Source organism: Hipposideros armiger, unplaced genomic scaffold (assembly GCF_001890085.2).
Source record: "Hipposideros armiger isolate ML-2016 unplaced genomic scaffold, ASM189008v1 scaffold_332, whole genome shotgun sequence".
NCBI lineage: Eukaryota > Metazoa > Chordata > Mammalia > Chiroptera > Hipposideridae > Hipposideros > Hipposideros armiger.
The window spans coordinates 964669-992044 of NW_017731682.1; the positions used below are offsets into that span (position 1 = coordinate 964669).

A 27376-nucleotide genomic window follows, 5' to 3' on the forward strand; every position below is an offset into this window, starting at 1 on the left:
GGAATTCACGATGATCATGTCCAAAGACTTGACTCATCAGCTGACTGACATCCAGAGCCACCTCCCTTTGCATATCTATTTATTTCATGCTTGCTGTCCTCAGTGTCTCCTAGCCAAGCAAGTTCACACACTTTCTTCCCATGTCTCATGCTAAGGGATCTGGCTGCCTCTGCCTGTCTGTGGCCATCTAGATGGATGGAGCATGTGCCCAAAAGAAGAGGGGACAGGGGACTGGATGGTCTCTTTAAATGAGCCTCTCTTTTGGGGACTCAATCATGTGCTGTCCAACAGGAATAAAACACATCATCTTTGAGTTAATTAAATATGAATCATTGAAAAACATCTGTCAGACACAGGGCCTGTTCTTTGTCTGTAAAGGTGTTCGACTCTTGGAGTTTCCATATGACACTTTATTTACCCTTCAGAGCCCAGCAGCCATGTACCTGAAAAACTGAGTGCATCCATTCTGCTGAGCAGAAAATAGGGCATCATCCTGCCACACCCTCTGTCTCTCTGCCTTGACCTGTCCTATTCTCGCTCTCCTCTGCTGATGTGCAGCACCTCTTCAGTGTCTCTCTGCAGGCCCACACTGGGGGAGGGGGGCCCCCCCTCAGACAATGGCCTGTCCTAGGGGCTTGCTCTGCACAGTCTCCTCCCACTTGGATGTCAGAACAGGAAGAGATATGTCCTCTAAGATTCCAGGGACATGAGTGCCGCTGAGCCCGGGCTTCCCCATCAGGGCCAGTCTGTACTCAGCATGGGCTCAGGACCTGCTCCCAGTGAGTGCAAGACCAACACACAGATAATGAATGAACAGACATGACTTACCTTCTGAGAATCCCTCTGCTGTCCATATATTTGCCTATCACAGAGCCAGATCTCTGTTTCCAGCTTGCCTTGGAAGCAGCTGTGTTTGCCTTGGCTGCCTTATCTTTCTGTAGAAACACAAAAGGCCCTCAGATCCAGCCTGCTGGTTAATCCCAACATTTGAACAGAAAGGGCTCCGCTTTCTCACCTCATAGGTCAGGCTCTAAACAAAACTCGGAAGTCAGCAAGTGATGTCCGGGTTGCCCTGCCAGCACTCACCTACTCTCCTTTTGTCATCATCTCTCACCAGAATTCCTCCACTTCCTGTACAATAATCTAATCAAATGAACCAACACACAGTTTGGAGCCTGAAGTCCACCATATTATCCTTCCCAGGACTACTGATAATTTGTGAGAGGACAGTAAAAAGAGATAAATGTGGGATGCATACGAAAAATAGTTGTGGATAGAGAAGACTGTGCATATTTAAATCACACCCTCATGTGTAGTTCCGGTTCCTCTTTATTCTCAAAGCTCCGGATGTAAGAAATGAACCAGCCCAGTGCCCTGTTCACAGCTACTAAGCCAGCACAGGGTATTTCAGACCTTCTGTGGGCATAGGCTGGGTGTAGACACATTACTCACACATCTGTAATGGAGAGCCTGCGTGGAGTGGGGATTTACATACCACTTTGCCAATGCTCCCTGACAGGTGTCTTCCAGGAGATGACGGGGAGTTAGATCACAGGAAGAACCTGTCATTACCCAGCCATCCCCATGATTCTCAGTGATCCTTAATGAGAGAAGGAGGGGTGGCAGGGCTCTCCGAGTCCCTGAAGGGATGGCTATAATGATTCCAAATTAATCTTTAATTATTATCCAGCATGAACATGATTTCATCTCTTTCTTCTAGTCCCCACAAGGGTTCTTAATTCCATCTCCTATTCAAAGCAAAATGAGCTTGGCAGGTAAGGGGGAGCAAGTTCACGGGATTAGGGTGACATTTGGCTAGAAGTTGTAAAATAAACTCAATGTTCCTTCTACAGCAATTATAATGATTATCATCATCAAACAAACAGGTGGAGGCTGAAGCCTTGCTCTAATAGTACACACAGGTGGGCAGCGGAGATACTGGCTGCCAGTCAGTGATAGAAAAGAAATGGTGGTAGAACAAGGTCCTCGGGATTTACAATTATAAACCAGGGTGCATCTAATTCAGGGCAAACTAGCTGTCTTTTGCTGACTGCATTTAGACCACTGTTCAGCTAATGGCCCAGTGCAAGCCCTCCTCTTTCTAAGAATTTTTCTGAAAAATCCCTACAATATGGAAAAAATGATAGGGATTCCCTTTCCTCATGGGATAGTCGCAGTCATGGTCCAAGGAGGTGAATGACTTGCCCAAGGAAACATGTGAAATTCATGGTGTGATAATTCTAATAATTGAAGACTCACATCAATAGGTCCTGACCAAGTTTTTTCTTCCCTTTAGAGCATCTAACAGCTGCCGTCTGAAAGGGAAGATGATAGGGGAGCATGGAATCCTAGATTTTGTTTAACGCAGTCCAAAGTGAAGATCTTTAAATAAATACAGAATTTTGTGCTATTTGTGAAAGTATGTAAATGTGGTGCTCAGGTATGGAGGAACAGGGGTCCCCATAAAGTACAAGAAATTGACATAAAATCAACTATGCAAGTTGTGAACTATATATTTTGAATTTGTTCTATGACAGTTTAAAAATGCAAATTTTCCATCAAGAGATCAAAATTTTAATGAAGAGAACAACTGTGAGCATTTTGGTTTAAAAGTGATGATGACATTTCAACTGTACCATCTCATGGGCAGAACTACCACTTCTGCATCCAAGAAATGTGTGAATCCTCTCAAATATTTCAGTCTTATTCTGTCAAGAGCAAAGTATGTGACTTCATAGAAAATTAACACACTGTTGCTTAGGAGGCCACCCTGCATTTTTGTTATTTTCAAAAGAGTTTATGCCCTGGTCCCGCTCACACAGAAAGCAGCAGCCAGACCCCAAGCCTTGGGACATTCCTGGCCAGTCCCAGCTCGGGTTCTGGCTGCCACTGGACCACAGTCCTCGTCTTTTCCCTGAGGGAGGGGGCATTGGCCACTTACCTGAAAACATATGTCTCGTTCATCTCGAAGGTGCTTGTTCCTTTCCCTGAGGATGAAAAAGGGAAGTCCATTCAAACATGGCATTTGCAGTCAACAGACCCAGTACCAGCTGGTTTGCCAGTCAGATATGTGCAGAGGAAGGCTTAGTGTGCAAGGCCCAGGGAGCACGTGGAATCTCTTTTCTTAGGGACTATGGTTAACGGCAGAGCGTAGGTGCATGTAAATCAGCTCAGAGGCAGGGAGATAGACAGAATGGCTTTGTGATACAGCCTTTCAGGATCAAGCACTGGTCTATATGCTATTACTGGGGGGAGCCTCCCCCAGAGTGTGACCAGGCATTCCAGCTGCGCCTGAACTGACTATTGGGTCTGTGTGCACGCTCTCTCTGAACCATCATTCATGCATGCATTCACTCAGCAAGTGTCTCCTGAGCACCCACTACGTGCCAGGCGCTATTCTAGCTGTCAAGGTTACACCCGTGAACAAGAGAAAATGTTCCTGCCCTCAGGGAATTTGTATTTTAGTGCAGGTGTAAGCGCTATTGAGAAAAATAAGGTGGGAAAGTGAAATAAAGTGTGCCAGAGGGCGGAGTGGTATTTCAATGGGGTGGCCAGGGAGAACGTCCCTGAGAAGGTAGCACTGAGCAGAGATTTGGAAGAGGAGAGGGGAGCTCTGCAGGTGTCTGGGGGAAGGGCATCGCCGGCAGAGGAAGTGGCAAGGGCCAGCCTTGGTTGGGACGCACCTGCTGTGCATGAGGAACAGAAAGGAGGGCAGCAGGGTGCTCAGAGGGAGAGCAGTTAGGAGACAAAGTCAGAAAAAAACAAGGCGGGAGGAGTGCGGGCCCGCCATTCGTGGCCTGTGGGCCATTGTAAGAACCTTGATTTTTACTCCAAAGATGAAACCGTGGGAAGGTGGGGGTTTGGCAGAGGAGTATCCTGATCTGACTCAAGTTTTCAAAGGAGCCCTAGAGGTGCTGTGCTAAGAACAGAGAGCTGGGGACAAAGGGGGCCCTGGAACTGACCGATATTTTCAGCAACATGTTGGTCATTTGTCACTTTCAGTGGAAGATTGAGAATGTGGGGAAAGGAAATGGAGACAGTGAACATAAGTGTAAACAATTCTTTTGAAAGTTTTGTTGAAAGTGATTAAAGAAATGGGAAGTAGCTGGATGGGAAAGGAGGACAAGAGATATTAGATAAGAAACATTATAATACATTTGTAGGTCTCTGCAAAGGGAGTATACAGCCGTGGTCTGACCCTCATCATTGTAACGTGGCCGTGTACTGGGCACCGACTGTGGGCAGGCACAGGGCAGGCAGCACCGAGACAGGCTGGAATGACGACTTCATTCCCTGGTCTTGCAGAAACACTAGGAACATGCCGGGTAGGTGGGTACCAGGTAGTGCGTCTGGTGAGCTGGCAGGAGCACGGCCAGGGCCCACAGAACAAGTTGGGAAGGACAAAGAGGGTATTTTATAAGCCCAGCAAATGGCAAAGGGAGCTTCTCATGCCAGCAGGACCCACCATCTGTGTGGGCGGTGACCTTCGCAGCCTTGCAACCTGGGTGAGGACTTGGGGAGCCCTGGGAAGGCACATCTTTACTGAGGAGTGTGCTGTGCTGTTTCCTGCCTTGTGTAGCCATCTCCATGCAGAAGCTTCAGGGTTTAAAGAAGTGCTCGACTCTCTAAACGTATCAACTTCCATCCACATCACCGCCCTGTTGTGACTGCTGCTCACATCTATCATCTAATTCTCAAAAGAAGCCTGTGAGATGGGCGTGAGAAGGCTAAGACCGCAACTGGTGAAGTCAACCGTCCAGTCACACAAGGAAATGGGGGCAGTGCTGGGTCTTCACCCGATCCAGCTGCAAAGTGCACATTCCTGACTGAGTGCCCTGAAATTGCTTTCATTTGCCCCATTTGCCTTAGGAGGGCGGCCCCCTCCTCACCCTGTTCCGTCCAGGCCATTGTCCTGATTCCACCCCCCCACACACACACACTCCCACTATTCTCCGCACCCACCCCACCCCCAACTTTCTCTCTCTCTCCCATTCCTGTTTCCCCACTGCCCTCCGTCACTGCCTGGTGACTTCACTGAGGAGGAAAAATGTGCCGTGGGGACTTCCCCTCCACATCGCGGCTTCTCCAGCTGGCACAGCCTCCCCTTGGGAGCCATGCAGTAGTAGCACAGAAAGGCTGCAGGCAGGTGGTTCTGGACAAATGCTAATCTCCAGTGAAAACACCCATAAGTGTCTGTGAGTCCTGCCTTGTCATTCTGTCCTGCTCATGCCTGTGGAATCTGCCCTTCTCTTTTTTCTAAGTACAGTAGAAAAAAGGGCGAAAACAAACAAACACTTACTTGTCCTTGCACATTGTTTTCTCTTCCTTTCACGAAAGCCTTCCTGAGAATCAAGACCTTCTCTCAAACAGATGAAACCTTGGCTGCCTAAGAGCCCCTTCCATCTCCCTGGCCTTTGGAAGCTGTTTGAATCATGTATGGAGTGCAGTAAATTTGAGGTGCATTCAGTTTGAAGCACTTCTCAATTTGGTACAATCACGGATGTCAGACAGTGACCCTACCTTGCTATCAAATTTAAAAAAAATCTTTATATCATACCAGCTTCAAAATCACCTGCACTTCACAAATCAGAACCCAGAGTCCCTGTGATCCATCACCCTTCCCCAGGAGCTGTTCGGCAGGCAGCAGGTGCACTCGCTCAGGAGCCTCACAGGCAAAACGGAAACGCCATCTTTCCCCACACAGGTTGGGTAGGTTTGTGGTTTTTTTTTTTCTTTTTCTTTTTTCTTTTTGGCACATTGCAGGCCAATACACTTTGAATTTACAGCGAGTTTTAGCAAGCTGAGAAAACTCCTTTCCTAGTAGTTCTCCTTTTCTGACCCATTTCCAGGCATACCTCAGAGATATTGTAGGCTCCATTCCAGACCACTGCCACAAAGTGAGTCACAGGATTTTTTTGCATATAAAAGTCATGTTTACTTTATACTGCAGTCTGTTAAGTGTGCAATAGCACTATGTCTAAAAAGAACAATGTGCAAACCTTAATTAAAAATACTTTATTGCTAACAATGCTAACCATCATCTGAGCCTGTTGGAAAACTGATGCCAATATACTGGCTCAATGCAGAGTTGCCACAAACCTTCAATTTGTAGAAAAGCAAAAAACAAAAATGCAGTACCTGCGAGGCACAATAAAACAGAGTGCAATTAAAATGAGGCATGCCTGCACTGATCCAACAAACATTAACGGAATATGGCAGAACCGAGACAATCAGCCAGATGTAGATTCAAAGCCGGCTCCACCCCTGAGCAGCTGTGTCTCTTTTGGTAAATTACCTTATTTCTCTAACATCAACTTCCTCATCAGTTACCTCTTATATTAACAACTGCCCTATTTTCCTACCTTTTGTTACAGGTGAAAGGGATACTGTAGCTGGCATAGAGTAGATGCTCAATAGATTCAGTTCCCCTCCTACCTGAGCAAGTACGGTGCAAGCTACTTTGAGAGACACCAAGAAGAATGAGGCAAAGCCTCCCCACAGAGGTATAAACTGGAGAAGGAAATGGACATGTGTGTAGATGGACCAGACACAGAGAGGGTGGTACTAGGCTGTCCGGACAATTCGTGGGGACAAGGGGAATGTGGACGCTCTCTCAGCAACTATGTCTTTGCAGCATGTAGGCGGGGAAGCCTTTCAGGTTGGTCCCCCAACCTGAGGTGTCTGTGGTGCTCTCTCAGAAAACATGCAGTGTTGACCCACCTCAGGAAGTCCAGCTGCTTCAGGAGCCCCGACTTCTCTCGCTGCAGACTCTCTGTCACACGGTACACTTCCCTGAGGAGGACGCAAACAGCAGTGATGGGTGACTGCGCTGGGCAGGTGAGCTGCCAGGGTACGAGGCGCCGTGCTGAGGCTGGTGCCCAGGAGCCTTCACACTGGAACCAGCAGGCAGTGCCCCGCGCTGGGGACAGAGGGCTCAGAGGAACATGGCCTTCCATGAAGAGCGCCTGCCACAGGCAAGTGCTCATAGCCATCATCTCAGTCAGTCATCACAGACGCCCTATTTGGAAGCTAAAATTCTCCCCATTTCCCAGATACCGTCAAAGAGTTTTGACGACTCTCCCAGCTCACACAGACAATCCAGGCTCCTAATCTAGACCTCTTCACCCCAAACCTGCTCATTCCACAGACACTTCACACTCCACCTGCGAATACGACTCAAAGATTAACTGCACCGCTTTCCCAGGCTCCAAAGGGTCCTGCCTTACCCAGAGCTCAGAGAATTAACTTAGAATCAATATTCATCTCAGTCCAATCTGGGAGGGCGAGAGCAGAGCTGGTGTGCCTTTCTCCCCCTGGATGCTGCTTTAGTTTGTTTTCAGATCTAGAAGAATCATTTTCTTACTTCATCTTCCCCCAAAAGTAACCAACCTGTTCCCAGATATCTGGAATTTCCACTGTTGGTCATTCATTTCTTTCACTTAGGATTTTGTATCTCTAGCTGTAAAGCAGAGTTTAATGCATCAGTTATAATCAGTCATTTATATCACAGTGTGAATGTGTCAATCATATCAGGAGTTTTGAGAAAGGGAGAAGGAGCTGAGCGTTACATGGGGTGGCTGGAGGGCAACTTTGCAAGGCAGGGGCTGTGTCCAGGTTGCTTATATCTGTACCCTCACCACAGTGCCCGGCATGCAGACAGAGTCAAGTAGCAGCTGGAAGAAATGAGAGAGGGCAGAAGGAGGGCTGAAGAGAAAAGAAGAAAGGCAGGGAGAGAGAGAGGGAGGGAGGAAGGAAGGAAGGAAGGAAGAAAGGAAGGAAGGAAGGAAGGAAGGAAGGAAGGAAGGGAGGGAGGGAGGGGTAAGTAGGGAGGTATTCAGCATTATTCAAGAAAGCAATGGAAAAAAACAGAATTGAGTGACATTGGAAAATAAACTGGCTTAACTTCACAATGCTGCCTCCATCGTCCCCTCTGTGCTCTGCACCATGGTGCATGGAAACGGTCCAAATATCCACATTTCCAAACCACAGCATAGCTTTTAGTGCAGGGAGCATCTTACAGCCTGATAAATTCATCACTTCCCATAGGCTATCAGGGCACCTGGGTTGTGAACATACTGGGCTGAGCAAGGACAGTCACCCCCGCCAGCCCATCGGTGTCATTATTGAGTTGGTGAAAACAGCACCAGCTTGCTGCGTCCTTAGGACTCGTGCCAAGCTTGCAATAACCTGATTCCTGAAGAGGTATCGGTGGCAGTTTTTTTTTCCCTTTATAGAATAATTATAAAGTCAATTTACGACAATAACAGACTGAATCAAATTTTAAGTTCACCTCAGGCAATCCTAATTAAGCAACAAACTTCTCTGACTCCTGCAGAGCTGCAAATTCCTAACATTTTATTACCAATTATATTTAATTTCAACTTGAGGGAAAACAATGTATTTCCCATTATCCAAACTGGATCCCCAAATCCCTGTCTAGGATTCTGCCCTGATTAGCAGAATTAGAGCTGCTTATTGGCTGCCTCTGTGCCCTGAGAGCTGAGATTGCCTGGCCTGGCTTCACGCCCCCACCGCCAAACCCAGGTCCTGCTTCTCTCTGGAGGGAGCGGGGAGCAGGCAGCTTGTCCCTGCTAAGAAGAGTCACTCATTGGAGATCTATGGTCTGGGCTCTCAGAGGGTGTCGGAGAAGCCAATTCCTAAACAAGAGGGTCCAGATCCTCTCTGGCCTTGTTCTCACAGCACCAGCTGACCGTTGGAGCTATACAGACACACACTGATGCATACATGTGTATATTCCACATCGATGCAAATATATCTGCCCACTTGTACAGTAAATATACATCCAGTTGGGTGGAGACAGATGGATAGATGGATAGAAGGATGGATGGATGGATGGATGGATAGACAGATGATAGATAGATAGATAGATAGATAGATAGATAATAGACAGATATATGCAGCTGACCCTTGAACAATACAGGAATTGGGGGCACCAACTCCTGTGCAGGTGAATATCTGTAACTTACATCGGCCCTCCATTTACAGATTCCCAGCAACGGGGATAGAAAATACAGTTGACCCTTGAACAATGCAGGTTTGAACTGCTCAGATACACTTACACACGCTAAGCGGACCCATGCAGTTCAAACCCAAGTTGTTCAAGGGTCAGCTGTACAGAGGGAGGGAAGGAGGGAGGAAGGGAGAGTGGGAGGGAGGGAGAGAGAGGGAGAGAGAGGGGGAGAGAGAGAGAGAGAGAGATTCAGATTTTTTTGTGTTAATAAAAAGAAAAGCATTTCTGGAAAAAAAAATGACACTTGCAAGTTAACTAAATGACCTTTAAAGTCCTTCTAACCTAGACATTCTAAAAGTTTGTATCTGGGTAGCATGTGAACTGAAAAACAAAGAACTAGCCATTTTTCATAGGTGTGGTGGGTGAGAGGTTTATGGCTGCCCTTAGGGAGCTGCTGTTGGCTTTGTTTTTAGGAGATGGATGAGATATGGAGCACACTCCAAAACATATTGTCAAGTGAAAAATGCAGGGAAATGCAGAACAGTGTGCTACTGTTTCGTAACTGAAAATGGCGTGTGTGTGCACGTGTGTGTGTGTGCATGCACTTGCACTTGCATATTCATAGAATACTCTGGAAGGATCCACAAGAAACCATGACTGGTGGCCCCTGGGTGGCTGGAGGACAGGAGTGATGTATGGGGGGCAAACATCTTTTCAAGTGTATGTCCTTTTCTGCTCTTTGAATTTTGTGCCTTGTTATAAACTATCTACCCAAAACAAAAGTTACTTAACAGAATAAACAGAGCTGTACTGCTTTTCAGCTGACCTTTATTGTTATATTACCTCCCCTGCTTGATTGTTCTTCCTTCATCTTACCTTAAAATCTAGTTCTCCTTCCTTCAGCATCTTCAGAGAAGAGGAAAATTAATTTTGCCCATTCAGAAGTCTACTTGATAAATGAGTAAGTCTGTTTATCTCCAAACCTCACCTTTTCTTCTCCTCGCCCCGGAGCAGCATCAGGCAGAAAGACATTGTCAGGAGAAGAACTAGGCTCTGTTTTCTGGCACTAATTAGCTGTGTTGCTCTGGGTTGGTCACTATACCTCTCTGAGCCTCAGTTTCTTCACTCATGAAATGAAGAGCTGGATTAGAGCTTTAAGTTTCCATCAGCACTGCTGGCCTGGGAGTCTGTTGTATGGAGAACAAGCTGAGGCTCTCACTGCCCTTCACTCCTGACCTCCCTGAACCGGACACGTTCTCCTGGGATCCAGCACACTTCCTGGCTGTACAGGACATTGCAAGCTTGTCCAAAACAAGTCATGAAGGTTCATTTATTGCTTCCTCCTAACCTTCCTGCCCTGTTTTTCAATTCCCAACCTCCAGAGGCTGTGTCTCTGGCTTGGTTAATTAAGATAAGACTTGAGAGCGGTTTTATCCTCACGCTGTGATTTGATGCGACACACTGGGTATTCATTCCCATTTGCTGTTCTAATGCTTCTGCCTTCAGATGTCTGTTGTTTTTAGAACTTGATTGAATTTTAAGAGCCTGAATCCTTAATTCTGTTTGTAAAGTTAAATGTCAGTGCCTTGTTGACCTGTCCTCAAGGAGGAGGAACTGATTTTGCTTGTTTACAATGAAATACACTGTCCTTCCACTGGTCATCCAAGAACTAATTAGAATAGTGGGCTTTTGTTATGTTTTAAGTCAGCTACTTGGGAATGTATATATACCGGGGTTGGCTAAAGAATGCATACACATGACTTGTATTTATCTTTTATTATCGGTATATATTGAGTATTACAATTTTAATACAGTTTTTTTTTTGTTTCTTTACATGTATATACATTTTCTTGGCACCCTCTGTATGTGTGTGTGTTTGTGTGTGTGTATATATATATATATATTTTTTTTTTTATTTTTTATTTAAACTGGAGATACTACTAGGGTAAAATTTTAAATCCAAACATATCTCCTCCCTCTCATCCTAGGCAGTCAGCCCCACAGGGTACAGGCCACCACACATGAACTGAACAGCTGGACAATTTGATTTAGGCAGATAGATTAATGTTTTGCCAACAGTCAGAGTGAGGGCTTTCACTTCTGAAAGAGAAGACTTAACATATATATATATAACAGCAGCATTGCTAAGTAACACTGCCCTTTTCTCAAACTTTCCGTTTTACCCAGCACAGGACCAGGTACACAACTACATTTTACAGAATGAATGGATGAATAAACGAATGAATGTGTGAACAAATGGTTGAGTGAATGATGGTCAGTCCTATCCTGTGTAAATATTTTCTGGCTGGCTCATTATTCACCGAGAGGAATCAGCAAGATGTGTCTAACACTGAGCATCTTGGGACAGTTTCTGAAAACCTCTGAACCTCAGTTTTCTCATCTGTAAATTACAGGGATCATAAGAGTAACTGCCACATCAGGATGCTGTAAATATGAAATAATATCAAATATCAACATAAGTGAGATGTGTGGAATGCCAAGCACAGTACCTGGCACAGGGCAGTATTCAATAAACACTTGCCAATATTAAATACATAAATATATATGGACAAATGAATGAACAACTGAACAAGTGGCATTCCTCTCCCTGGGCCTCAGAGTGCATTTGTTCTCAAAACCTAACACTCCCAAGACAAGATAAATGCTGATATTCCTCAGCAACTTCTCTAGCTTCACGTACAGACCCATCTGATTCTTTTCAGGTGTGCCTCTACCATCGGGATGGCTGGACATCAAAAGCAGTTCACTAGCAAATCAGGCCCCAAGAGAGGTGGGGTTCCCCCCACTGACCCACAGAGAGGAACACTGGTGGAAAAAAAACTGGGCAGTGCTAAAGATTCCAGGGCACCGTCACATGCTCCAGTCAATTATATGACACCTTCAGAAGTCCTCGGGCTTCACTCTCATCCACCTCGGTCTCCCAGGTCAATATACTATGACGGTCACATATGGTCTGTCCGCTCACTCAGCATTTTCTCATGGATTGCATTGTATTTGTTGGTTGGATAACATGTCTTTTGAATCACATAATAAATTTTCTGAGAACAGGGCTGTCTATTTCTTGCCATACTAGGGCATGCTCAGCATAGCACTGGTCTCCTTAATAGTCTCAGAATCCTAGATAAGATCTCAGGGAGCAAGGACCCCCAGGCCCCGTTTTATAGGCAAGTGACAGGATCTCAGAGAAGGGAGATAGTAGGTTCACCGCAGGGGAGGGAGCTGGGGAGCCACGGTAGGGGTGCATGCAGGCCAGACTCACATCTCCTTCTCCTGGTGGAGTTTGCAGGCCTCTTGCTGGAGGCTTTCCAGCTGCAGCTGGGCATCCTGCAGCTCCCGGGAAGTCCGCTCCAGCTCCCGGGCCAGCTCCTGGTTGGTGAGTTTCAGCTTGGTATTCTCAACGTTGGTTTCATGCTTGTCATTATGGAGGGCTGTACACTGGCCTTCCAGCTGGAAAGGAGTGGGGGCCAAGGACCATCATCAGGCTGGCCAGTCCCGGCCTCACCTAGCTTCTCCACTTGGTGGGAAGGGACAACGGCTGCTACCCCTGACCGCCCTCTCAAGCCTCAGTAAGCTTTGTCCTGCTCCTTCCTTGGCACATACACAATCCTGGAGGCAGGCGGAGCTTCCAGAGTGCCGCTGGACTCTCCCCTGTCTCCACAGGGCTACCAGGAAAGGAAATTCCACGTTCCTCTGATTCTCATCCCAATGATGATGATGATGATCATCATCATCTCATTAATGGTCTCAACAGTGGTCCTCTCATCAATGGCCTTGAGATCTCCCCTAATCCCTCCTATTGTCCTTCAAGCCAATTTCTTTTCCTCGGCCATCAATGGAGATGGAGAACAGCTAAGGGACATCTTCATACACCATCCTTCCCGATTTTGAATACTGAGAGTAGATCTGTTTATTACCTTCTCTTCTCTCAGCTAAGTCCAATTCCTTTAATCTAGATAAGATTTGTATGGCAACCAGAAACCCTGGAAATTCCTAAGAAATCGCTAAAACAGGTGAAACCAAACATAAAAACCTTTCTCATGTCCCTAAAGCAATTAAAAACCAGCATTTGTATAACTTCAGCTTTTCTTGGCTGGTGATTATGCTTTGCAGAGATTCCAACCCTCTCACCAGAGGAAAAGTCAAACCAAGGCAAATATATCATCATAAATTTAGTTAAATGAATGTGGCCAGTGGGGGAGGAGTAAGAAACAATGAGGGATTCTGTGTGATTCTCAAGAGGCTCCTGTATAATCAGGCAAGCATGCAGTAATTAAATCGAGTGGCAATCATTCATGTGAGGGATAAATCTAATTGGTGAGGACTTAATGCGTAACAGTGAGGAGGAGAAAGAGGAAGAAAGCAAGGTAATGACTGTGGAAGGGGGATGGCAAGGCAGCTGGCAGTTCCTAGAGTTGAAACGATCTTGCTGCATAAGGAAGAAACCAAAATTCAAAGAGTGGGTAGCAGCAGGAGTGGAGCGGTGTCCAGCCTTAGCCTGGGATGTCTTCGAGCATATTTAAATGTGCTGCTAAAAATAGCCCTCTCTATTCAAATGCAAGCAATGTGTCTGGGTCTGTCCAGAGCTGGATTCCTTCCAGCACAAGACAAAACAAAACAGGAAGACAAGTGGCGCCCTGGCCTCTGTCCCCCACAAGCCCAGGCTTTGGGGAGGAGGTTGTGAACGCGAGAGTTGCCTAGGTCATCAGTCTTCCTGGGGTCATTAATCAGGCATTCCCAGCGGTGGATGGTCACTGCCCTGCACAGTACGTCCCCTAGCCCGCCTGCTGGGAGCTCAGGTGCATCAGAGGAGCGCCTGGTGTCTGTACCGTTCTGGGGGATGAAGGAACAGTCACAAAGGAGGCTGATGAATCGTCTGGGGGAAGATGGAGATGGAAAAATTGACCTGTGAAGAGCCTCTTCCAGCTGGAGGCATGCAGGGCCATGCTGGTGGGAAGACACTGCTGTCTGCAGCCTCCTCCAAAGTACCAGTGACTGTGTCCCTTGTACCTCTGCATTCTCCTCTTCTCTTATACGTGATTCAAGATATAATAAATGAATGTTTCACCATTCGGGTGGCCCTAGGCATAATTATATGACAATGTTTGCAGATACTTCAAGGGAGAATTCTTAGCAACTTTTCGAGTTAAACACCTGGCATTGGAGACGTAAAGGCTTTATCTTGGGATCATCTGTGATATCAAATGCTATCTTGGTACAGCTAAATGGTTCTTCTCAGATTAAGTGGGGGGAAAAAGTCCTTCAGCGAAAGGCAGGGAAAGTGAGCAAGAGCCAGAGAAAAGGATGCAGCCGGGCCGGGCATCTGAGGACACTGACAAAAGCATACCCGCTTCTGCTTCTGGGTGAGCTGCTCCAGCTCCCGCTCCTTAGATAACAGCCTCTGTTCCAGCTCCTGACTGCGGGCCCGGAACCTCTCCGTGTCCTGCAAACCAGAAAGAGGGGCGTGTGAAGCCTACATGCACCTGGGACGGAGATGTTGTTCCCATCTTGAACCTGCTCAACAGCAGGGCCCACCCATCCTTTTGGACTTTGGGGCCCTTCTCACAACATTCCAGGGCCTCAGTGACCTGCCTGCCCAGTGGGTGAGGCCCAATGAGATGGAGAGAGTACAAGTGCTCAGTACGGCATGACTGGTGACCATGCACAACCCCCAAAAAGAGTCAGTGTCAGTCAGTGGGGGAGTATCAAACAGGGAGAACAGAACAGTGGCCTGAGTTCAAATCTCAGGATCAGTCTCCTCATCTGTAAATTGGGGGGTGGATTCTCCTTCCAACTGGTACATTCTATCCACGTTGGGCACTGTCATTTGATCCCGTAAAGGGCCCTCGCTCTGGAAACACAGGGCTCCACCTCTTGTGGGTCTGGGCCCTCCTGCTTCCCCGCCGTGACTGAGGTTGCCCAGACCTCTGGATCTCTCTGCTCCTGTGCTCTGTAGCCTCTTCCCTCCTCCCCAGGACCGGGCTTCCCCACTCGGGGATGCAGAGGCCCTAATGATGCAGGTGTGAAGGACCTGGTTGTGGGATAAAGAGGAAAGTATGTGGGTCAGGATGTCTGACACTCAGCAGAGCCGGGTCTGGTGTCAGGGTCCTGAGCTGGGCATCAGCTGGCTTGGGCTCCAGCTCTGGCCTTGCCCAACGAACCCACTTCATTCTTCTAGATCTTGGTGTCTTTGTTCACAGAATAGAAACAAAAATGCCCATGCCACCTATAGCTGTCCACTTGCCTGAAGGCAGAACAGGGGTACAAACTATGCAGGAAGAGAAGAAACCATTATAACCTCCATGTAACCCCCTACAGGAGTCTCTGGGTTTCCCGTGGCATGGAACAACTCCTTCCCAACGAGGACAGCCCTGGGAGGCTGCCTATAGGGACAGCCCTGTCCTGGCTGGTAGGCTGGGCATGACAGTGCAGTAGCAGCGGGGAGGCATGACTGCTCTCGGGCAGGGGCCTTTGCACACCTCTGTTCAAAGGCTCAGGGGATTTCCTGGACTCATCATCAGTCATGCCACCTGGTTTCTCTGCACATTTCCAGGCAGGTAACTGTAGCTCGGAGCCTGTGATTGTCCTCATCTCAACCACATGCAATGGCAGAGGCAGATTTGATGAAGAACTTTCTCCTCCCAACCTTTGATTACAGGAAACCTGCTTCATCGGGCTTGTCTGCTGCTCATGGAGCAGGCACACCCAGTGGACAGTGTCAGGGACGTGAGCAGCTCCAGGATCCCCACGCAGGTGCTGCCATCCCCACGATGGGCCTGTGCAGTGCTACCCCCGCCCCTGTCTGCTCAGAGCCTCAGGGGTCTATTATCCTGGAGCTGGAGTGTGCAAGTGACTGACATTTCCCTCATGGTCAAACTAACTGCTAAGCACAGAGCCAGGATCCAAATCCTGGCCACAGGGTCCAGCCTTTTCCATGCTGTCATAAACTAACACCACGGTCCTCACGCTGAGGCCAGGCAAAAGCCTGTTACCCAGAGGCTTGGTAGCATGGCCAAGCACACTGTAACCATTTCCAGGTTTATGCAAAAGCATAAATGTAAGCACTGAGCCCGAAAGGCATTTGGTGTTGAGAGAGGAGCAGCAGGGAGCAGAGCAGGTATGGAAGGAGCACAGCAGCACGGTCAGGCCATTCCTGTGGCGCTAGTTTGTCCTTGACTTTTTCCTCTGACCTCTCCCCACTCCCGATCCCCATGCCTCGGTCCCCCTTTTGCTTCTGGAAGCATGCCCCTTTTGCTAGCCAGGAGCTTTGACCTGTAGTCATGGCCCAGGCAGAGGGGGCAGGTGCCCCAGAGCTCAGCCCCTCTGTGCAGGCTGTCTCGGGTAAAGGAAGTGGCTCTCCCACTGGGGGAAAAGGCTGCTGCTCTCAAAAGGCTATTTTAGGGTCTGCTAGGAAAGGAGTGTGTGAGTTCTGTCTGCCATATACTCATTCACTGTGCTGAAGGTCGGGGGCAGCCAGAACACTATAAAGTTCTAGAAAAGAACAGGGGGGAGGTCTGGAAATACTGACAAGTCTCCAGAGGGCTCTAGGTGAAGAGCAGGCATGGCTTTTCTGGAAAGCATCCAGACTGCCTCTCAATTTGAATGACATCTGTGATAATAAACAGAGCTGTAGTGTGGATAATCAAAGCAGCATACAATTAAAACTTGGTTCAAGCCAAACTGCATTAAGGAGGAAAGGGGTTGTGACAACAGCCCAGGCTCAGTGCTGAGTGGCAGGGGATGGTGTGGTCTCTATGTTGTGACCCCAAAATCTATATGCTGAAACTAACCCCCAGGGTGATGATATGAGGAGGTGGGGCCTTGGGAGGTGATGACTGCCCTTATGAAAGCTACCCCAGAGAGCTTGCTTCCCCTTCCACCATGTGAGGATGCAAACGGAAGGCAGCAGTCGGCAGCCTGGACTACGGCCCTCACCAGAGCGGCACCCTGAGCTCAGACTTCTAGTCTCCAGAATGGTGAGAAAGAAATGTTGTTTATAAGCCAACCAGCTTATGGTATTTTTGTAATAGCAGCCCAAATTGACAAGATAGGAGACCATTGTTCAAGACCCAAGTCCTTCTGCTGAGAACCCAAGTAGATAATCCAAAAATGGATGAGAGAGTTTCCTGTAGCTTTGCTTTCTGAGTATGTTCCAAAAGGAACCTACTTAGAAAAGGAGATTTCACTGGTGCTGACCTTCCAAGACAAATAGCAGGCTTGGTAGGAGGCTAAGTGCCAGACTAGGAACAGGAGATATGAACTGAACTTTTCTCCAATGCTATCAGAGGAGGGTGGGATTTGATTTGTCTTGGGTACTAACTTTCCTAGGTGTCTAGGAGAAAGAACGGGATGTAAAGGCCCTAATGCTGGTCTTCTGAGGGCAACTGCTGGGCATCGAGAGGATGGGCTGGTGTATCTGGGTAGGCCTGCCATTTAGCCAACGTCAGACCCAGTCTTCAGGGTGCTTTCACTGGTAAAGCACGCACCTTCATCCTTTCATTCATTTATTCATTCACTTGTTCATTTATTCATTGCTTCAACTGTTGAGCACCTACTATGTTCCAGGCATGGTTAGGTGCTGAGGACACACTAGTAAGTAAAAGATAAAGATCTCTGCTCTTATAGAGCTTACATGTTAGTAGGAGGAGACAGACCACAATCAATAAAAATAAACAAGGACATTGCATGCCAAGTTCGAAGGTGACAAGTGCCTCAAAATGAATAAATAAAGCAGAGAAAGAGGGGGTCAACAGTGCCATGGGTGAGGCACTGCAATCTTAAATTGGGGGAGGCAGTTGGAGTACACGAGATTTCATCCTGGCCCACAGAGCCAAGCCTTGGGAGGGGACTCTTACCTTTAGCAGAAACTGCTCCTTCTCACTTTTAATTTGCTGTTCCATCTCCTCATAGAGGTGCTGGATTTCTTCATCATAAGCAGCAATTTTCCTGCCGAGAGGGCAAAAGGAGAGTCTGATGAGGTCTACGCTGAAATTATCCCACAGAACCCCACCTGAAGCTGTGGGTGGTGGTGTGACGCTGTGTAAGTCAGGTCAGCCAGAGCTGCAGGCTCAGTTCCTCAGGATTGGCTGACCGCAGAGGCCAGCAGGACCTTTCCTCCTCCGATCCCTCTGCCATCACTGCCTAGTGACCCACTTGCTCCCTGGTGAAGCCTCCTCGGCTCCATCGTCTTTTACTCTGCTTTATTTCAACCCCCTGGCCTCTGCTACACTCACCTCCCCTCCTGCCCACTGGAGGGAAGGTGACCCTTGTGCTTGTAGACAGCATCAAGTTGTGTGGACTTGTTTCCTATTTGGCTTCTTGGTTTCTCTTGTTCCCACTTTGGATGTGTTCTCTCTACCTGGCTACATCAGCACTGTCTGAACTGCACTATCAGAGGGATCTCCTAAAATTGTGTGCTTAAGTTTATGTGATCCACATTTCTCATAAGATCTCAAAAGATTACATGATAATGACAACCACCACCATCACACCCCTTGCAAAGGAAGGGGCCACACTTGTCCAGGTGCTCATGCCCTCTAGGCATGGGGCCACAGGCGGACAGTATGAGAAAGGCAAGGCTGGTGAAAGGCTGGTGAGATGATGAGATGGCCTCATCCCCACCCTCGGCATCTTCTCCCTGTGGAGCAGAAGAGCCCCACAGGACAGGACTGGGCTCTACACCAAGAAGACAAAAGTGGCTGTGGGGACAAGGTTGGGAGGTCATCCTGGGGTTGTTCCTCCTTTCCCTGTAATAGATTCTCCTTCAAATGCCCCCCAAAATCAAACAGGAAGGACCAGGTGTTAGCATTTGACCTGAGACTTGAAGTTATCAAACCAAAGCATTAACATTCCTTTCTCTGACTTGCAGGAAAGGCCCTCTTCCTGCCCCTCACTCTCTACCCTCTTCCTCTCCTGTTAAGGGAACTCCAGGCTGATGTCATGGCTTTCAATGTCTGTTCTGAGTACGTAACACACACAAATCCTGCAAATTTTGGCACTTGCATCTCTAAACTCAAATGATGGCAAGCCCCCTCTGCTTTTTACTCAAGTAAGAAGACTTTAATAATTGAGGAAATGGCCCTGGCTCTCAGTTCTAAGAGGTACTGGGGAGATTTCTGAAGAAAACATCAAGGATGGGAATGTATTTATTTTCCTGAGCCTTCCAACATTTTAACCCCTACCTCCCTATGACCCTGTGTTCACTTGGGACTCTAATCCAGTGCCAGCTGTCCCTGCTGCCTGCCCGAAGCTGTACCACAGTGCACTCTCCGCACCTTCCTCACTTGCTCCCTGTGGGGAGATATTCATACCACATGCACAGACTGAGCAATAACTGGCATCCTTCCAATTCTACAGAAACCACAAAATTGGCCCAGACAAAGGACTGGTGTGAGTCTCCACGGTCAAGGTCACGCATATCACAGCACCAGCCTCCAAGTTCCCTTTCTTAGCTATACCCTCAGAACCCGAAACCTGACTTGGAGTGAGTACAACAATGGCCCCAGAATGTGCTCAGGACAGCTCTCCAAGACTGCCCCGATCTGGGCCCCTGTGTTTATCCCTGTGTTACACCCGGGGGTAACAGAGGTCTCTTGGGCTAAGAATAAGAAACCCATTCTTGGTAAATGACAGATGTTTTGGAATGTTGCCTTTGTTCTTAGCTAAGCCATAACAATTACAAGAAAATCTGGGGAGAAATAAGGAGCAAAGGCACCTGCTGTTACATAGGGACACCTCCAGGGAGGAAATGTACACAGTTTGAAAGAACTTTCAGAAAGAAGAATGGTCTTCTCTGGGACCCTGGAATTAGCTTTCTGAGCTCAAAGAAATTCAGATGCTAGATGGCAAATGGTGTCAAGATAAACTTTAGATAGTGATTGCAACTATATAAATACTGGAAAACTAATAAAGTGAGATGAAAGCAACTTAAAAATTGATTTGCCTCTGTTAAAGCAATACTAATTACAGTCATTCATATAAGCTGTTCACCATTTATGCCTAAAAACTATGCAGGGCATTAATTCTATACTATCATTAAACGTGTTACATTAACTTTGCTCTAAGTTTTATTTAATTAAATTAATAAACTCTATGTTTTTCATGCTCGCATGTCAGTTTGCTAGTCCTGAAGTAATTTTGCAAGCTGCTAAAAAAAAGAAATGGAGGGAAGGCAGACATAGCTTCTGAAAGTTGTGTGTTCCCAGGCCTCACTTGCAAAGGCTGGGTCCACTGCAGAGAAGCACCGGGAGTCCAGTTGGGCATCAGTGACCCTGGGCTCAACCAGATTCATACATGGAACCAAGCGTTTGGAAATGCGTTGGAATAAAGCTGGCCACCTGCCCACAACTGAACGGCATTAGAGGATGAGCCCCGACTCATGACCAGCCTGGACCAGACACATGAGCCCCAGGAATGGGGAACATTAAGGTGTTCACACCATTCATATCACTAAAACCAGCTCAGGGGTCAGGGCCTTGAGTTTTGATCCCAGAACCAGTTCATTTCCTCCGTGTGACCTTGGGCAAGAGCTCTGATCTTAGATCCTGGATAGCACCGGCCCTGCGTTCCTCCCAGCATTGTCATGATGAATGACAAACAAGAGCGCGGGTGTGGAAAGCATTTGGAACTACACGGCCCTGAATAAATGTAGGGATTATTTATTATGGTAGTTATTATCATGGGCTTCGAAGGGCAAGGGGAGGAAGGTCTGCGTTTCAAGGATAAAAGAGCTGCTGGGTTTGGGAAGGGTCAGAGGCAATCAGGAAGACAAAGAACAGGAAGCTTAGTCAATAAAAACTGCTGTCAGGCCAATCTGTTAGAGACAAGGCTGTGTGAGAGCAGGAGCTTGCATCTGCGGACTGCTCTGCAGCGGCTGTGAGAGCAAAAATGGCAAGAGACACTGTGAAAAAATCTGCACACATCGTGTGTGTAATTCCAGCCAGGCACCCTACATCCTGCCATCAAAGGCAACAAGCAACTGATTATGTTTGCTTAGTATATACAATTTTCGTTCCCACAATTTCTAAAGCCACTCTTATTGCCTCACGTATGCAAATACAGATGTTGACGTTGTCACCATGAGGGTTTCCCCATCTATTCCAACCCTCACGGACCCCCTTCTCTGAACTCTTAGGACACCATGTCTTTATTTGACATTTAATTTTAAAGTCCCGAACAACTGTTTCATTTGGGTTTATGATGTCTCAACTAGGTTATAAACACTCAGATATTTACATCACCCACAGGACCTGTACTCAAAATGTTAATGCTAAAAATCTGTAAGAAATCAATTTAAGACTTTGGATACAAAACTCAGAAGCCCAAGGAACACATTGGGGGAACACCACATTCCAGGGGAATTGAAGAGTTTCAGGTTTGGATGGTTTGTCTGATTCAGCCACCTATTTTTCCAATGGTAAAATCCTTGCCACAATATCCCTACCAGGTATTTACCGAAACTAGGTTAGAACACCTCCCGTGATAGAAAACTTGCTGGGTCTCTAAGCAGCTCTTTCATCTTTAGAATATACTGGCTCACAGAAATATGTCTTTCTATGACCTTATCCCTCCTCTGCATAAAAACCTTTCATATATTTGAATTAAGACTTCATATAAGCATTAAGACTTATTAAGGAGCCTTGAGTTCAGGCCATGCCTCTCTGCTTCCTCTAACCATGTCTCACATGGAGTTTTGTTTTGTTTTGTTTTGTTTTTGCTTTTGTAAGTCCCTTCATCATTCTCTTACTCCTCTCTGAATGGGCTGTAATTTAGCTTTCTCAAGCCATGGAGCCCCAAAGTGAATGCCTTGTGTATGAAGCCTGATCAGTGTAGGTCAGAGCTGAAATATTACCTCTTTTGTTCTAGATGCTGCATATTTATTCATGCAGCCTAAGATCACATAATTTTTCTTGACAGCTACATCATAGTTGATGAATGTTGAACCCATTTGTCAACTAAAAGCTCTAAACTTTATGGCTGTGTGATTGTTTTTCTTTTAAAGATGATGCTACTGAATCATATGTCTCCCACTTTTTGCTTCTGCCTTTGGGTTTTCAGATTTGGGCAAGATTTCAAGAGTAATTCTGTTAGATTTCATGTTTGTTAGATTCGGTCCATCTTTCCAGTCTGTCACTATCTTAATGGATTCCAACTGGTTGTTCAGTGTACTCAATGACCTTCCAAGTTTTGTTGATATTTTAAAATTTCAATCATAATGTAAGCTAAATAATCTATGTTGGATTTGATTACTTCTTTAATGAGAGTTATTTAGAAGAGTGTTTTTAAAAATAATATTAGTTTCCAGTTTTATTGCATTATAATAAGAGAATATTTACTTTTTGGAATCTATTAACCTTTCTTTTGTAGCCAAAAACACTATCAATTTTTATATAAGTTCTATGAGAAGAATGTGTGTTTTAATGTGTATTCCTTCAGGTTTTAGCCAAGAGGCAAGTAGAACCTGTAAGGGCACATTACATTCATCTCTTAAATTAAGTCTGCTGGTTGATGGCTTCAAATACTGTATATATTTAATGTACTTTTTCCCTGACTAATGTGTCAGATTGGAGATAGGTTTGTTAAAGTGTTCTATAATTCTTCTAAACTATTGTTTTCATCAAATTTTCTTTGTTTTTTATAAAAGTTTCTGCCTTACGTATTTTGCTGCTATGGTGTTTGGTGCATAAAGGCTTATATCTGTTGTATCCTCTTTATGGGTGGAACTTGATACTACAAAATCTTACCCCTTATCTCCCTTATCATGCCACTGGTAAAAAATGCTGAACACAAGGACAACAATCTGTAATAGAGTTCTCTGAGCTACGAATTAATAACATGTGACCATAAATATTAAACATGCCTTCTATAAGTCATTCTCAACCCCCCCCCCCACTGCCACACACACACACACTTTCAGGGCAGCATTTAATTATTTCATTCTCTGCTGTCTATGTCTAGTTATTTTGAGCTACATGGGGGAGGAGGAGACAGAGAAGAGATAGAGGAAAGAAAAGGGAAGGAAAGAGACCTAAGTTCTCAGGGGAACAGAGGGACAAATGTGTAAAGGAGCCAGCCAGAGTAAACAATAGTCATGAGCACTACTGAGCCTCTCCTTTCTACTTCATTATGATGGCTGGATGGCTCCTCTAGCATATGTCAGGGCACCGCTGCTGACAGCTACGACTGGCTCACAGTTCATCAGACCCAGAGTTAGAAGACCTCCATTCAAATCCTGGTTCTGATATTTACAAGCTTTTTGTCCTTGGACAAGTCACATTACCTCTGTGAGCCTGAAGTTTTCTGTATCTGGAAAATACGATGGCATTATATACTTTAGAAAAGGGTCGTGAGGATTAAATAAGAATATGCATGTGGAAGTGTCTTCCACAATAGGTAGCAGATAGACTGCATTTAGTCAACTCTAATTGGGTGAGTTCTCTGCTTCGCCAGAGGCCTGTGGGCCCCCTTTTGCGAGTTGCTACTCTACAGTTCCTTCAGGTTTTAGCCAAGAGGCAAGTGGAAGCTGAAGAGGAATCGTGCAGCAGCTTGGAGTACGTGGCATGAAGACACGTTCAGGAATGGGGACGCGTTAGGAAACAGAGGGTACAGGAAGGACCCAAGCAGGGATGGCTCAGTTGAGAAGACTAATGTGGAAAGAGAGATCCATAATATCACCAACATTAAAAAGTATTGATTAAGCCCTTCATAAGGCAACCATCTGGGTAAAAGAATTTAAACTTATGGAGTGGTCTCTGCACACCAGGAATTTAGCATCTAAAAACACCAAGTCCAATGCTAAAGCAGCATAGAGGAAAGGAAGAGGCAACGGCCTCACACCATGAAGTGTCCTCACCCCACAGGGCCTTGCTGGGTTCCAGCTGGTAGTAATTCTATGACCACAGAGACCTGACCGGACAGAAGTGGAGGGAGCTGGGGAGGATGGTGGAGTTGTCAGGGGAAAAGTTAAGAAAGGCTGAATCCAGCCAGGAAAGGAGATTTTCAGCCGGGAGAGGAAGGAGCAACAATTATGTGCGGAGGATGCCGTATGGGCAGTGATGGATCTGAAAGAATGAGTCCTACTAAAAGCCAGGGTGAAAGGTGCAGATCCAACTTAGAGGATGAAATGTCACTGAGGGTGTCTGGCTGTGGCAGGCACCCCCTCTCTAAAAGAGGAGCATAAGTCTGTGTGTGTGTGTGTGTGTGTGTGTGTGTGTGTGTGTGCATGTGTGGGAAAAAAGTAGGGGTGGGGAAATAAGGATTCTAATGAAATACAAGGCTTAGGTTCTGAGAGGCCTTTACAGATAATTTACAGGGAACTGGAAAGTGAGATGTAGTTAGCAATAATTAACCCTGCCAGCCTTCCACGGAGACTGTGAAAATTAATTAACCTTCACAAAGTGCTTTGCACACCGAGAGTTAAGGTACCACACTAGAGTAAAGCATCAATACTGAGTACCCTTGGGTTCCAGCTAATGACACACAGGCCAAGACCTTCCTGCTCTAGACTATTGCTTGGTCTAAATACTTCTTTCCTTGTGCTGCCATGAAGCTGCCGTGTGCTGCCATGGGTTGCCGTGAGCTGCAGTGAGCCGCGGCCAGTAGCTAGCGTGAGTGGCCGGCAGCTGGCAAGAGCTGCCATGAACGGCCTTCCAACAGCCCGGGTAGAGCACAATGATCATAATACCAACATGGGCCAGTGAGCGGCATCCTCCACAACTAGACTAAGAACAATGGCTCAGAGGTGTGTGTGTGGGGGTGAGGGGTGAGGGGTGGTGGTGATATTTTTTTCCTGTTTCCTCTCTCCTTTGTCTTTCCTTAGGAACAAATTCTGGTCAGATTTTGGAGGGTTTCAGAAAGTCACCCGGCCCACCTCCCAGGTTCTAGGCAGGGGTGTGCTGAAATCATTCCAGGAAAAAGTACCTCCTCCCTTCCCTAAATTAAGGTATTGTCTTGACCTTGGATGGGACAAATGATATTTCTCTACATTTTAGATCAATTTCACAAACTTGAACTCCAGGAAGACCTTCATAAACGGCCACTGGCCTTGGAGAGTCCTCATCCTGATTTCACGTGTTTCTGTGCAGGTGGGAAGTGACCTGATCAGCATCTCCCGATGTGCAAAGTCTGGTGAAAGGCAGATGCAAAGGAGAAAGACTCCCCCTTCCCCATCACAGACCACGAGCTTAAAAAGCTCATGTATTCCCACGTTCTTTGTTTTGCATGTGAAGGAAATGAGTGTTTGTCAAAGCAGTGAAGCTACCAGTCTGTGGTCACCCAGGTTCCCTGGCAGGAGAGGGAGAGAAGGGCCTGACTCCCAATCCCGTGTTCCATCCACAGCAGCACACTGTCTTCCCAAGGATCCTAAGTTTTAAAACTGACATCTCCATATGTTTGTGTTTAGGATTGTCAGTGATCCCAATTCCATCTGGAGTCTGTCAATTCTGCTGAAACAAGTGAGGAAGGGGCCCACTGACTGCACTACAGAGCTGGAGGGGACGAGGTAATGGCAGGGGCCTAACTCCCTTTCCCGTGTCTCCCCCACCCCGCCCCACATGCACTGATCAGAGGGAAGACTCTGGGTAGAAACAGTCTCAATGAGTCTGCTATTTGTCAGAGAAGAAAATGGAAGCAAGTTCGGCCTCCGCCAGCTTTGTGGTTGAGGTGAGAATGGTACGCGAGAGACTCAGACTCACCGCTGCCCTCTGCCACCTTCTCTCGGCAGCTGCAGGCTCTGGACAGCAAGGAGCTCTGACTAGAAAAATCTTATTTCAGGTTTTCTTGTTCCACTAAAATCAGTCTCTCATAGACTCTCTAATTGTATGTCTCTCTCTGCCTTTCTCTCTTTCTCTCTCTCTCTTATGTGCACGCACACATGATTCAAGTAGAGCTTAATGAAAGGAAAACAAGAGTTTGTAGAAAATTCTGCAAAGGTTGTGAAGACACCAATTGAATTTTCAAGATGGATGCTTTCTCCCTAATTAGGTACTGCCGTCTTGTATAAACCAACTTTGCAGCTTTATCCCATCCCATAAAGCGAGCCATTTTTCATTAGCCAGGTTTACAAATGATGCCCATGGAGCAGGTAGAGCACAAACAGTCCTCACCTTCCCATTTGGTCTCAGGGCGATGGTAACCAGCGTGCTGCTGCCTCAGATAATAATACACCAATAAAACACAGGTGCCTGATTAAGCCATAGCCTCATCACCTCGAGCTCTCACCAAGAACTTCTTATCTTTACCTTCTGAGCAGGAGTAAAATTATAGACCGGACAGGCACTCCGGGTGTAACTTTCGCAGGCTGATACATTCTGGAAGGACAAACCAGAGCAGCATTTCTCGAAGTGTGGTCTGTGGTCTGCCCACATCAGAACCAGGGGGATATGTGCTAAGATGCACATACTTGGGCCCCTCCCCAACACATACTGATTTAGACTCTCTCAGGGAGGGACCGAGGAATCTACCTTTTAATCAAGATTCTCTGGTCATTCTGAGGCAAGCTAGCATTCGAGAACCAAGGAGTGAAGGCCCTTCCTTCACAGGTGGCACATAAGGGCCATCTGTCATATATATGATGATTTATTTGCTTGCCCTTCCAAGGAAATGATGACTTGCCCAAAGATTCTCAGGACCCCGAAGCTCCACATCACAGAACACCAATTCTCAGCTTGTGTCGGGGTACCAAGGATACTTGGGGCTACCTGTCAGGCTGTAAGACACATTATCTCCTGGCTGGACACAGTCCTAGAGCCGGGGGGAAATCACTCTGGACAGTGGCTAGGTAGGGGCTACAATTTGAGGGCCAACTCACTCCCAAGAAACTGCCTGAGGCCCAGCTCAGTTGGACAACGAAAGACTATACACTGAGGAGCTGATTTCAGCGGGGGCGTGGGGAGTGTTGCTAAGTTAGTCAAGGCCAAGAGTGGTCCACTGATGATGAGCAGGCAGCCGGGGTGGCGTTCTCAGGCTGTGGAGCTGTAGAGGATTGAGCTGGGACAGGCAGAGCACAGCCCGTGGCCCTGTGGCTGGCCTTTGACCTACAAAGCACATTTTCCCTCAGAGTTCAAAGCACCCCCGAGACACAGCCTAATTCATCTTTACCCCCAGTCTGGGGGTTAGATCCTGGTAAGGAACTCAACCAGGTCAACTTATCCAGCAGATTCCAATTCTGGTCAAAAGCCAGAATCCCTCAGAATATTCTATAAATGCAGACTTCGAGCCCCGATCACAGACCAGTGCATTGGGCCCTCCCGGGTGGGGGCCTCAGCACCCCCCAGTAATTCTGGTGAAAGGTCCAAATCTACTGCTGCCTCCAGACGGCATCATTCTGTATCTGAAGAACTCAAGCTTTTTCCCCCGGAAAATGGTCATTGGGGAGGGTGCTTTCCATGG

At 46.8% G+C, this 27376-nt stretch overlaps 1 protein-coding gene across 6 annotated transcripts in view; it reads right to left on the reverse strand.

The window, feature by feature from the left end:
* CRACR2A (calcium release activated channel regulator 2A) overlaps positions 1 to 27376 on the reverse strand; it is a 140575-nt gene that overhangs the window by 23904 nt on the left and 89295 nt on the right. For all 6 annotated transcript variants that reach the window (XM_019660955.1, XM_019660957.1, XM_019660952.1 and 3 more), the window contains 6 exons: positions 17845 to 17935; positions 14337 to 14432; positions 12252 to 12439; positions 6721 to 6792; positions 2942 to 2987; positions 829 to 935 (listed from right to left, as the gene is read on the reverse strand). In XM_019660955.1, the coding sequence (XP_019516500.1) occupies positions 829 to 935; positions 2942 to 2987; positions 6721 to 6792; positions 12252 to 12439; positions 14337 to 14432; positions 17845 to 17935 (600 nt within the window). The remainder of the gene's footprint in view (positions 1 to 828; positions 936 to 2941; positions 2988 to 6720; positions 6793 to 12251; positions 12440 to 14336; positions 14433 to 17844; positions 17936 to 27376) is intronic.